Source organism: Cervus elaphus, chromosome X (genome assembly GCF_910594005.1).
Source record: "Cervus elaphus chromosome X, mCerEla1.1, whole genome shotgun sequence".
NCBI classification, from domain to species: domain Eukaryota; kingdom Metazoa; phylum Chordata; class Mammalia; order Artiodactyla; family Cervidae; genus Cervus; species Cervus elaphus.
In genome coordinates this window covers 69,924,229-69,937,728 of record NC_057848.1, presented here as the reverse complement: position 1 = coordinate 69,937,728, position 13,500 = coordinate 69,924,229, and the positions used below count along the sequence as shown (strand labels likewise).

Genomic DNA, 13,500 nt, shown 5'->3' with positions numbered 1-13,500 from the left:
AGCAGGGCACCCAAAGCTGGTGCTCTGAGACAAGCCAGAGGGATAGGGTGGGGAGGAAAGTGGGAGAGGGGTTCAGGATTGGGGCGGGGACACAAGTATACCTATGGCCAATTCATGTTGATGTATGGCAAAAACTGTCACAATATTGTAAAGCAATTATCCTCCAATTAAAATACCTAAACTAATTTTTTAAAAATGCTTGGGATGCTTGCGGTGTTCCTCTGGATTCTATTCTAGTCCCCCCTTTTCCCTTTATTCCTTCCATTTAGAATCAATTTTTCATTGTGATTTCAATTATCATCTATATATTGATGACTCTCAACTTTTATATGCAGCCAGACCTTTCTCCTGTGCTCCAGAACAATATATCTAACTGCCTACTAGTCATATCTACTTGGATGACCCATAGACACACCCGTGGCTGATTCATGTCAATGTATGGCAAAAACCACCACAATATTGTAAATTAGCCTCCAATTAAAATAAATAAATTTTTAAAAAAGAGTTCATTCAAAAATGACCCATCTTCTCCTGCCAAACTTGCCCTTCTCATTGGTCCAGCTCAGCACCACTATCTCTCCAGTTGGCCCATCATTCAGAAACCTGAAATTCATACTCTCCTTTCAGCATGCTAACTCTTGCCACACATACATTAATCACCAAGTCCTACTGATGCTACACACTCAACAGCTCTCAAATCTACCTCTATCCACAAGTGCCACTACCCCAGCCCAGGACATTTTCTCATCCACATTAATACAACAGCCTCATAACTGGTTCCCTTGACCCCAATGTTGTTCACTCCCAATTATCCACACAATAGTCAGACTGACTTCTAAAGATTAGATCTAACCATACCATTCTTTTGCTTGAAATCTATCATTGTTTCCCTTCAGTCCACAGGATAAAACCCAACCCTTTAATGTGGGTTATAAGTTCTTCTGATTTAATACCTAAGTCAAAGTCGCTGCCACCCTAAACTGTTTGCAATGCTTCAAATACTCCATGAAATTTGGCCTTCATATCTGAAACATTCCTGCCACTACAGTGACTGCATGGCAAACCCTGTTCAGCCCTCTTATCTTTCATTTTGTATCTCTTTCTAAAGTCTGGGCTAGTTCCCCTGCCAACTGCTTCCATAGAACTTGGTACTCCTCTAATCATAGCCCTGTCATTACTTCTTTATGTGGCTTCCTCCCCAGCTGGATGGTGAGCTCCATGAAGGAAAGGCTAAGTCTATCTTGCTCACGACTATGTCCAAAGTACATACCCTAACAGGGACTAAAGCAATGTTTGTTGAATGAATGAGCAACAAGCCCGGGCAAACTTGAGCCCTAGACATTTCAAAGAGGAAAGTAAATCATAAAAAAGTATCACTTTCTTTAAAATTCAACTTTATCTATGTCACAGGACATAATTTTTTTTTAAAGTAAAAAAAAATATATAGTAACAGTGTTCAGCTCTGGGTGGTGGATTATGGTTGCTTTTTCCCTCTTTCTTCTACATAACCTTTTCACCAAGTTCTCTGTAATGAGTGTGTCTTACTTTCAGGGTGGAAAAAATGTTATAAATTATAAACTACAAAGAACACTAATATAAAATACTTTTACCTCTTTCCCTCAAAACAAAGTGTCATATACAGTGAAATTTGATCACTGTTTTTTTCCATCACTTTGCTTGAAGGTGAATAACAGCGTGATATCTCTGTCTTATTTAACACCAACAGAAGTATATATGCTGATAACAAAACCCAAGTTGCAAAAATCCATCACTGTCCAGGACCTGAAATGCAAGCAGTACTTTTCATATGGTTTTTTTAATTCTATAGAAGCTACTTCTAATAAGAATTCGGATTACAGTTTGATGCAGACAACTTTATTTTTTATCTGAAAATAAACACAACAAAAGTTTTTATCCTTCTGAAATGTTCCACCAGGTTTAGATGACTGGGACAGCCTCCTCTGCTCTTGAAAGGTACGAGTTCTTCTCAACGGGAAAATAACGCTACAGGAGAAAAGTAAAGCAGAGTTAAAACAACTTCAAAACTAGTATACATACATCATACTTTGTTATACAAGGAACTGACTGAAACAAAGTTCTCCAACTATATACTGAATGCTACAATTAGCTTATTTTCAGTTTGCCAATATATCATCTTATTACAGTGAGGCATACAGACAAAATATTGATATACTACAACAAATACCATTACAATGACAATTTCTGAATAACAAAGTTAAATCCCATGCCCTGGAGAACTGCCCACAGAAATCAAGTTTTGTTAGTCTACTTATAATGTCGTATGTATGTGCATATATATATGCATGCGTGTACTGCATTAAAGTTATACAAACTAATATATAGGTATGTGTAATAATATACATATATTATTATTGTATATACTTATGTATTATCTTATAGAAATAATATATCAATTACATATATACATATAATACCTTGTTATAAGGATTTTATTTTGTTTTTTCTGATGTAAGTCACTTTTCTTATTCATGTAGTCCAAATCTCTATTCTGCAGTTTAATCAACTGAGCAAAGGTTAAAGGACTTACCCAAGCTCCCACTGTAAATAACAGGAAAGCTGGGACTAAAGCCAGAATCTCCTGACACTCAGTTTAATGGTCTAGTATTCCACTCTTCCCCTTCTCCATAACTGAGGCTAGAAATTAACACCTTACATTTGAGCAATGCACTGCAATTTTCAAAGCATTTTCACATATGTTATATTGCTTCAGCTACACACACACGCGCACACACACACATATACACACAAATATCTCAGCTAATGGTATCAAGGACCTGAACGGTTACTTGCCCATGGAAACACTAGTTAATGGCCCGAGTCTCCTGACTTTCAATCCAGTCCTCTACTCCTTGAAGAACACTCCTTTTCCCACAAACCACTTTTTTCTTACTTGATCCTTCACAATTATTTTGGAAGGAGGGAATCCAGGCCAAGGCTCGGGGGAGGGGGGGGGGGGAACGGGATCTGTAAGCCTGCACAAATGAAGTGAGGCCCAGGTAGTCCCTGGTGTGTGATTCTGGGATCCCCTCTCTGAGCCTTTTCTAATACTACATTGTGTATCTTTGGGGAGCAGGAAGCTGGAATTAGGATTAGCTAGGATCTAGGATTTGATCCAAGATTTGTCAGATTCCTGAGGCTATGCTATTTTTCCCTGCATATGTCATGTAGTCAACACAACATGGAGGACCATGGCCACTATTACTTAGCAAGGGTGTCTATTATGGAGCTTCAGAATTAGGGCAAGCAGATTCTATTTATTTGTTTCCCTGAAGGGCTGAACTACATATACCAAATAATATGGTACCCAAACAACCTAGCACATTTCTTGTCCACCTTCTTTCCATCCAAATGGTAATAGTGATATTATTTCAGAAACTGATACTCCTGTGGTCCAAACATTTGCAGGATAAAAAAATAAGCATCAACTGAACCAAGATGAGGACAACAAAAATCAAATATCAAATACTTTAACCTTAAATCCTTGTCATTACCTGTAGTCTCCTGGTCCTTTTCGTCACCGTATCCTTCCTCATCCACTGCTGTCTCCAACATTTCAGTATCCCTCTTTGGTTTCTTTCTGTGTTTCTTCAAACGCTTTAAAGATCTGTTGAATCTTCTTCGTAAAAGAAAAGCCCATTTGCTGTAATATTAAAAGTTCAAAGTGAAACTTTATTTCTGAACAGTGATAACATAATAAATAACAATGGTGGGTTATAAGGAAAAGGCTATTTGGTAACATAACCCTTTACTGTGAGGAGACACCCCATGTCCTAGGGCAGAGAAGCCCCAGTAAGACGGAAGGAGGGGTGAAATTGGGACCCAGAGATCCCAAAGAGACTGAGACAGAACTGTGTTGAGTGTCTACTGAGGCGGTACGGGTCAGAAGTGGACTGCTGCAGGGATAGGGGCTCTGGGTGCAGTAGACCTGGGTATGGCATAAGCACTCTTGGAGGAAGTCGCTATTAACCCCACCATAGAACCACCAGAACTTACACAGGACTGGGGAAACATACTCTTGGAGGGCACAAATAGAACCTTGTGCACACCAGGACCTAGGAGCAAAGAGCAGTGACCCCACAAGAGACTAACCCAGACTTGCCTGTGAGTGTTTGGGAGTCTCCGGCGGAGGCGTGGGTTGGCGGTGGCCTGCTGCAATGGTGGGGGCACTGAGTGTAGCAGTGTGTGCATGGGACCTTTTGAAGGAGGTCTACATTATCTTCATTACCTCCACCGTAGTTTGGCCTCAGGTCAAATAATAGGGAAGGAAAACAGCCCCACTCACCAACAGAAAATTGGATTAAAGATTTACTGAACATGGTCCTGCCCATCAGAACAAGATCCAATTTCCCCCTCAGTCAGTCTCTCCGAAGCTTCCATAAGCCTCTTATCCTTCTCCATCAGAGGGCAGACAGAATGAAAACCACAGTCACAGAAAACTAACCAATCTGATCACATGGACCACAGCCTTGTCTAACTCAATGAAACTAAGAGCCATGTTGTGTAGGGCCACCCAAGACAGACAGGTCATGGTGGAGAGTTCTGACAAAATGTGATTCACTGGAGAAGGGAAAGGCAAACCACTTCAGTAATGTTGCCTTGAGAACCCCATGAACAGTATGAAAAGACAAAAAGATAGGACACTGAAGGATGAACTCCCCAGGTCGGTAGGTGCCCAATATGCTACTGGAGATCAGTGGAGAACTAATTCCAGAAAGAATGAAGAGATGGAGCCAAAGCAAAAACAACACCCAGTTGTGACTATGACTGGTGATGGAAGCAAGGTCCAATGCTGTAAAGAGCAATATTGCATAGGAACCTGGAATGTTAGGTCCATGGATCAAGGCAAATTGGAACTGGTCAAACAGGAGACGGCAAGAGTGAACGTCGACATCAGCGAACTAAAATGGACTGGAATGGGCGAATTTAACTCAGATGACCATTATATCTACTACAGTGGGCAAGAATCCCTTAGGAGAAATGGAGTAGCCACATCATAGTCAACAAAAGAGTCAAAAATGCAGTACTTGGATGTAATCTCAAAAATGACAGAATGATCTCTGTTCGTTTCCAGAGCAAACCATTCAATATCACAGTAATCCAAGTCTATGACTTGACCAGTAATGCTGAAGAAGCTGAATGATTATATGAAGACCTACAAGACCTTTTAGAATTAACACCCAAAAAAGATGTCATTTTCATTATAGGGGACTGGAATGCTAAAGTAAGAAGTTAAGAGAAAGCTGGAGTAACAGGCAAATTTGGCCTTGGAATACAGAATGAAGCAGGGCTAAGGCTAGTAAGAGTTTGGTCAAGAGAACACACTGGTCATAGCAAATACCCTCTTCCAACAACACAAGAGAAGACTCTACATGTGGACATCACCAGATGGCCAACACCAAAATCAGATTGATTATATTCTTTGCAGCCAAAGATGGAGAAGCTCTATACAGTCAGCAAAAACAAGACCGGGAGCTGACTATGGCTCAGATCATGAACTCCTTATTGCCAAATTCAGACTTGAATTGAAGAAAGTAGGGAAACCACTAGACCATTCAGCTATGACCTAAATCAAAATCCTTACAATTATACAATGGAAGTGAGAAATAGATTTAAGGGACTAGATCTGATAGACAGAGTGACTGATGAACTATGGATGGAGGTTTGTGACACTGTACAGGAGACAGGGATCAAGACCATCCACAAGAAAAGGAAATGAGAAAAACCAAAACGGCTCTCTGAGGAGGCCTTCGCTGTGAAAAGGAGAGAAGCAAAAAGCAAAGGAGAAAGGGAAAGATATCCCCATTTGAATGCAGAGTTCCAAAGAATAGCAAGGAGAGATAAGAAAGCCATCCTCAGTGATCCATGCAAAGAAATAGAGGAAAACAACAGAATGGGAAAGACTAGAGATCTCTTCAAGAAAATTAAGAGACACCAAGCAAACATTTCATGCAAAGATGGGCTCAATAAAGGACAGAAATGGTATGGACCTAACAGAAGCAGAAGATAATAAGAAGAGGTGGCAAGAATACACAGAAGAACTGTACAAAAAAGATCTTCACGACCCAGATAATCATGATGGTGTGATCACTCACCAAGAGCCAGACATCCTGGAATGTGAAGTCAAGTGGGCCTTAGAAAGCATCACTATGAACAAAGCTAGTGGAGGTGATGGAATTCCAGTTGAGCTATTTAAAATCCTAAAAGATGATGCTGTGAAAGTGCTGTACCCAATATGCCAGCAATCTTGAAAAACTCAGCACTGACCACAGGACTGGAAAAGGTCAGTTTTCATTCCAATCCCAAAGAAAGGCAATGTCAAAGAATGCTCAAACTACTGCACAATTGCATTCATCTCACATGCTAGTAATGTTCAAAATTCTCCAAGCCAGGCTTCAACAGTATATTAACCATGAACTTCCAGATGATCAAGCTGGATTTAGAAAAGGCAGAGGAACCAGAGATCAAATTGCCAACATCTGCTGGATCATCAAAAAAGCAAGAGAGTTCCAGAAAAACATTTACTTCTGCTTTATTGACTATGCCAAAGCCTTTGACTGTGTGGATCACAATCAACTGTGGAAAATTCTGAAAGAGATGGGAATACCAGACCACCTGACCTGCCTCTTGAGAAATCTGTATGTAGAACTGGACATAGAATAGCAGACTGGTTCCAAATCGGGAAAGGAGTACATCAAGGCTGTATATTGTCACGCTGCTTATTTAACTTCTGTGCAGAGTGAATCATGAGAAACGCTGGGCTGGATGGAGCACAAGCTGGAATCAAGATTGCTGGGAGAAATATCAATAACATCAGATACGCAGATGACACCATTCATATGGCAGAGAGCGAAGAAGAACTAATGCACCTCTTGATGAAAGAGAAAGAGCAGAGTGAAAATGTTGGCTTAAGGCTCAACATTCAGAAAACTAAGATCATGGCATCTGTTCCCATCACTTCATAGCAAATAGATGGGGAAACAGTGGAAACAGTGACAGACTTTATTTTGGGGGGCTCCCAAATCACTGCAGATGGTGACTGCAGCCATGAAAATAAAAGATGCTTGCTCCTCGGAAGAAATGTTATGACCAACCTAGACAGCATATTAAAGAGCAGAGACATTACTTTGCCAACAAAGGTCTGTCTAGTTATGGTTTTTCCAGTAGTCATGTATGGATGTGAGAGCTGGATTATATAGAAAGCTGAGTGGTGAAGAATTGATCCTTTTGAACTGTGGTGTTGGAGAAGACTCTTGAGAGTCCCTTAGACAGCAAGGAGATCCAACCAGTCTATTTTAAAGGAAATCAGTCCTGAATATTCATTGGAAGGACTGATGCTGAAGCTGAAGCTCCAATACTTTGGCCACCTGATGTGAAGAACTGACTCATTTGAAAGACCCTGGTGCTGGGAAAGATTGAAGGTGGGAGGAGAAGGGGACGACAGAGGATAAGATGGTGGGATGGCATCACTGACTTGACTGACATGAGTTGGAGTAAGTTCCAGGTGTTGGTGATGGACAGGGAGGCCTGGCGTGCTGCAGTCCATGGGGTCACAAAGGGTCGGACATGACTGAGCAACTGAACTGAACTGCACCTTTTTTATCGAGTGTGACTTTCTATCTTGGATACTTTTATATATTTTTATTAAACTATGTGACCCTTGAAAGCACAAAGCATGATCTGATTCACCTTTTTGCCCTTCATAGCACCCAACAGAAGGCCTGGAATCAAGATATTCTTGAATGAATTTTCTTTTTTTTTTCTCACTGACAAACTGTTTATTGAATTTTGCAGCAGTATGGGGCATGTCTTATTGTATCTTAGAATCTCAGGATTCAGAGAGATGGTAAAGTGGCATTGGTGAATTTGGGAATCTGGTCTCCCAGAAGTACCTGCCACTCCATCCCTGATTCCTCAATGGCTGCCAGGTGGATCACCCCTCCACTGGAGCCGTCCTGCTCCATGTCCAAAGTGAGAGCATTGGCAGTTAACTGCAGGCATTCTTCCTTGGTCATGCCTTCCCGGTAGGTAGCATTGACACAGCCATAGATATAGGAGTTCCCAGAGCCCCCAGTGGCAAAGGACTGTTATACCATCATACTCCCCATGGACACTGAGTACACCTGCCCCCCTTCTTGGGGGTCCCAGCTGGCAATGATGATTTCTGCCATTAGGTCTTCTTGGTATCAGTAACATATTTCCTTAAAGAGGGTGGCTGCCGTGTGTACCAGCAGAGGCTCATTCAGCTCAATGCTGAGGAAACCAAGCTGATAAATGATTCCATCAGCTATTGCCTGGGTATCAGCTGCTGAGCCTGAGTGGCAGCAGAAAATACAGTCATGAATAGGGGTCAGAAAACACGGTCACAAATAGGGGTCAGCTTGTCAGTCACTCGACTGGCGATGTATGACCCAGTGGTTGATCTGGAGTCAGTTCATAGAACCACGCCCTCAGCAAATTGCACGGCCATGACAGTGGTCCCTGTGGAAACTTCCCGGTTTTCCCAGTCGGAGGCAATGTCCTCAGGCCCCCAGGATAGTGCCAGCCTGGCTCCCCAGCAGCTACTAAGGTGGTCGCCATTTTCCTCTTCCGGTATTCCCCAAATTTTAAGTTCTTGAATGATATAATGAGATGAAATAATGCTGTTTTAGGGAGATAAGCCTGGCTGGATGTAACTGGGTGAATTAGAAGGAGAGTAGATGAGGAATCCATGTACATGTCCAAATTAGCTTGGCAAGCATCCTTACTCACTCTCACTCCCTCCATGTGAAAGGCACAGCCATACTTTCCTATTGAAATGCCAGGAAAGTTCTCCAGGACCCAACTCCTAGCCATCTTCCAAACTCCACTTGCAGCCCCATCCCAGTTATTGTCTCTCTTGTATAAATTATTTGGATTGGATGCATCATCTCAATGTTCTCCTCAGTTTCCAATCCTGCATTTGCATTTGAATGCCAGCTAGCCTCCTGTTACAGACTGAATGTTTGTGTTCCTAAAATTCATGTTGAAGCCCTAGCTCCCAGTATAGTTGCATCTGAAGACAGTAACTCTAGGGAATAATTAAGGCTCAATCAGGTCATAAAGATGGGGTGCTGATCAGTAAAATTAATTTCAGTATAAAAACAATAAATTTTTGTTTTACTAAAAACCAGACTACCTGCTCGTCTTACTCTCACACATCATGGAAAGGCCATGTGAGCACACAAAGAGAAGGTGGCCATCTGCAAGCCAGGAGGAGAGCCCTCACCAGAAACCAAATCAGCTGGCATCTTGATCATTGACTTCTAGCCTACAGAACCATGAGAAAATAAATGCCTATTGTTTAAGCCAACTGGCATTTTGCTATGAAAGCACTGGAAGACTAACACATTTTGCCCTTCTTTTGCACCTCAGGAAACCGCTTACTTGTTAAGACAGCAGGTGACAAGAGGACTAGAGCTGGACTAAGCTGTGACTATAAAATATGAGAAGAAGTGAATCCCAAATTCATTCCAAAGGAAACAAAAAAAATGACAATGAGTCTAAAAGAATAGAATTACATATTAAAGATAAAGGAAAGTAAATAGTCACAGATGATTTCAAGGATTCTAGCCTGAGAGACTAAAGAAATCACTGATAGAAATGAACAGGTGTCAAGGGGAGATGCTTTGGGAGAAAAAGAACTCTAGTTTTGCACACACTGCATTAAATGCAGTTAGAAATACAAAACAGGTAGAGGTGATTTCAGTATGTATGAGTCATTTATGCAGAGAAACCCAGAACACTATGTTCAGAAAGGACTTCTAACTCAATTTTCTACTCTAATATTATGAGAAAAACAACATCAAAAGAAGTTAAGCTCACTATAAAACTGGTAGTAAAGACAGAACTAGAACAAAGATCTTTTAAAATACTCTTTCTGCTACATACTTGTAATATTTTCTGATAGATGAGAGTAAGGCTTTGGGAGACAACCACAGTTAGGAAAACAAAGAAAACCAAACTGAGGAGTATCAGAATGGGAAGAGGAACAATGAAATCCAAGGAAGGAAACTTTCAAAAAGCGAACAGTCAATAGTGTACTTATGTGATAAAAATGTCAAGTCAGATTGAAATTCAGAAAATGTCACTGCATTTTGCAATGAGGTTATTAGTTACTTGGCAACAAATTCTTCCTTTTAATAGTACCTAATATCCCAGAATTTTATAAAATGCCACCCTTGGAGTCCTTGCAATAGGAGCACCTCAGACATATAATCTGCATATAATGAGGTTCTCTTATTATTTCAATAACTAAATTACCTTGAATGGGGTCCAATAAGAATTGGTGTTATGTGAATTTCAAATCTATAGTGACTCATGTTTGAGAAGGGTTCCAGTTGCTCACATTTTCATCTGACCATATTTTATAAAAGTTCTTAGAGCCCAGCCCAGCAATACTTTTATAGACTCTATTTCCTTTCTTTGAATTCATATGTCTATAATGCTAGGAACTTCAAACCTTTCAGCAGTTGGCTAATTACTGCATAAACCTTTTCAAAATAACATTACTAATTATATTGTACAGTATAATGAGACAAACAAACATGGGGATTTGAAAATGTAAATGCTCATTTTTAAAATTCAATGGGTCATGTTTTTAGGCAACTTTTGGCATATTTATTCCTAATTCTTTACCTCCCATTCTATGAAAGTAAGTGGTAATAAGACTGTCTACATAATGAAAACCACACTATAATACAGAGAATCACTCAGCAGGATTTGTCTAAATGTAGAAATTCTCAGTAGCAGCCATCTGGCAAGCAGCAACATTGAAAGAGTATGGGGGATGTGCTATTTACATCATCTGTTTATCAGATGATCTACAATCTTAAAAAACACGGTTTTATTAGTTGGAAGAAACAGAGTCTTGTCATTTTCACACTGAGTTCTGAATTTTCTTAATATGAGGTTACAAATTCAATCTGATAGGAAGAAAAAGAACATGAAAATACACTTCATCTGATTTGAACAGTCATTGCATTACAGTGTTTGAATCTTTCCCCTTGCCAAAGCTACGTATATACTCAAGTATCATATCCCTATATAATACACAGATGTTTAACTGGCATATACATACAGATTAAACTTTATATAAAAACAGGTAAATATTAGAAGCTAAATTTGCACTTGAAACTACTGTTCTTGGCACTCTACAACTGTAACAGAAATAATTCAGCTACTTGTCTTCTTTCTCACCCTAGAGCCCCCACCTGCTTCCTTTTGTCCCATCCACCTGATATTTTTGCTTTTCATCTCTGTGTAAGTCTTAAGTCTACCAGTGACACTTAAACCTGATGAGGCTTCTGATCCCTATTAATGAGAATAAAAATAGATCTTACAAAACCTTGAGGACATAATGAATTTCAAAATGCATCTTATATATAAGTTTAATAAGGCTATCACTAGCAAATTCTTAGAAAGCTTTTCACTAATATTCTCTGCTCCCTATTGTATATGTGAAACAGTTCAAACTAGCTTCTCTGTTTACATTTGAATTCAAGTCAAGTAGAAGTAAACTACACACACAAAATAAGTAAACCACAGATTCAGTTATAAATTATTAAAGGGGCAAAGTTCAGCCACTCTTGCTAAGAAATGATAGGCATTTAAGGGGTCTATATTATTAGGAAGACTATATGTGAATGTAATGAATTCTGTGGGAGAGCCCCCTTCCCACCTAACCCAAATTTTGTTCTCCCTTCAGAAATTTAGTTCAAATAGCATCTCCACCATGGAGCCCACCTGCTCTCTTCCATTCAACCTGATCCCCAGTGCCTCAGAACTTTTACAACTCACTGTCACCACTCATTTTAATCCTTAATTATATTCCACCTTATGTTGTTCTTAGTATGTCATGCTTGGGATGTATTTTAAGGTATATTTAAGTTCCTCAAAATGAAAATCCACCTCTTAAGACATTTTTGTATCCTAATATCTAGCATAAGCAGTGACTGAATATGGTCAATTGTAGAAAGCATGAATTAGGCATTAAAAATGAAATGCACTTGTCTTTGGAAAGTGACTATCCTCTTTACATAAACTGCTTTCATTTCTCCTCTCCTCATATTATTTCCCATTTTTCATCCCTCCAACACTTGCAGGTTGTTAGCTCCTTAGGTTGGGGCTTCCCTGGTGGCCCAGATGGTAAGAATCCACCTTCAATGCAGGAGACCTAGGTTCAATCCCTGGGTTGGGAAGATACCCTGGAGGAGAGCATGGCAACCCACTCCAGTATTCTTGCCTGGAGAGTCATCACAGACTGAGGAGCCTGGCCGGCTACAGTCCATGGGGTCATAAAGAGTTGGACACGACTGAGTTACTAAGTACAGCATAGCTCTCCTTAGGTTGCTGGTGGTTTCTTAGTTGCTAAGTCATGTCTGACTCTTTGAGACCCCATGGACTGTAGCCTGCCAGGCTTCTCTGTCCATGGGATTCTCCAGGCAAGAATACTGGAGTGGGTAGCCATTCCCTTCGAGAGGGGGAATCTTCTTTGAGATGGAAAACAGAAAGTGAGTTAATGGGATAGCTCAAAAAAGACAACTTACCACCCAAAAGGAAGATTTAGCAGACTTTGGCCTTCATTTAAACTCCTTGTTTGGTATCAAGGATAGGATCTTTAGTCTAACACATGATTGCCCTTGCCTCTAAAATCAGCTTACCAGGAAAAGCTGCCAGTGCTCCATCCACCCTCAGCCATCCATTGTTCCTAAAACTTTAGCTAAGCAGCAAGCTGAAACTGATACCTGCTCTGAGGCTGCAACGAACAGCTCAGGATGACTGAAGGTACCTACTACTATTACACAAGATAGTAAAATAAGTAAGTAAATAAATAAATCATAGTAAGCCAAGTTTATGGTGTTCAAGATATATATACTATTCACATTGGTTAAGTCTCTCAAGCAGTTTGTTTATTATGTAAAAAGAAGAAAATATATTCCTATCAAGGGATAATCCTCTGGAATTCATTTTAGAGAAAAATCCAGTGTACTTTAACATCCCCATACCTTGGCAGAGGAACACTAGGAGGGGCCATAACAGAGGCATTATACAAGGCAGAATATATCAGACACTCTAAATTGCTTGGCATAATCCTAGGTCTAATGCTGCAAGAGCAATATTGCATAGGAACCTGGAATGTTAAGTGCATGAATCAAGGCAAATTGGAACTGGTCAAAGAGGAGATGGCAAGAGTGAACATTGACATCTTAGGAATCAGCGAACTACAATGGACTGGAATGGGTGAATTTAACTCAGATGACCATTATATCTACTACTGTGGTCAAGAATCCCTTAGGAGAAATGGAGTAGCCAACACAGTCAACAAAAGAGTCTAAAATGCAGTACTTGGATGCAATCTCAAAAACAACAGAATGATCTGCTCATTTCCAAGGCAAACCACTCAATAACAGGGTAATCCAAGTCTATGCCCCAACCAGTAAT

The 13,500-nt window shown here is 40.2% G+C and overlaps 1 protein-coding gene and 1 pseudogene across 1 annotated transcript in view; both read right to left on the bottom strand.

Annotated features, from left to right (window-relative positions):
* Positions 1–1,859: 1,859 nt before the first annotated feature.
* FMR1NB (FMR1 neighbor) overlaps positions 1,860–13,500 on the bottom strand; it is a 53,734-nt gene continuing 42,093 nt past the window's right edge. The window contains exons 5-6 of the mRNA XM_043896523.1: positions 3,534–3,682; positions 1,860–2,004 (exon numbers count right to left, since the gene is read on the bottom strand). Coding sequence (XP_043752458.1) covers positions 1,988–2,004; positions 3,534–3,682 — 166 coding nt within the window. The 3' untranslated portion in view covers positions 1,860–1,987. The remainder of the gene's footprint in view (positions 2,005–3,533; positions 3,683–13,500) is intronic.
* Positions 7,875–8,619, bottom strand: LOC122689791 (annotated as a pseudogene).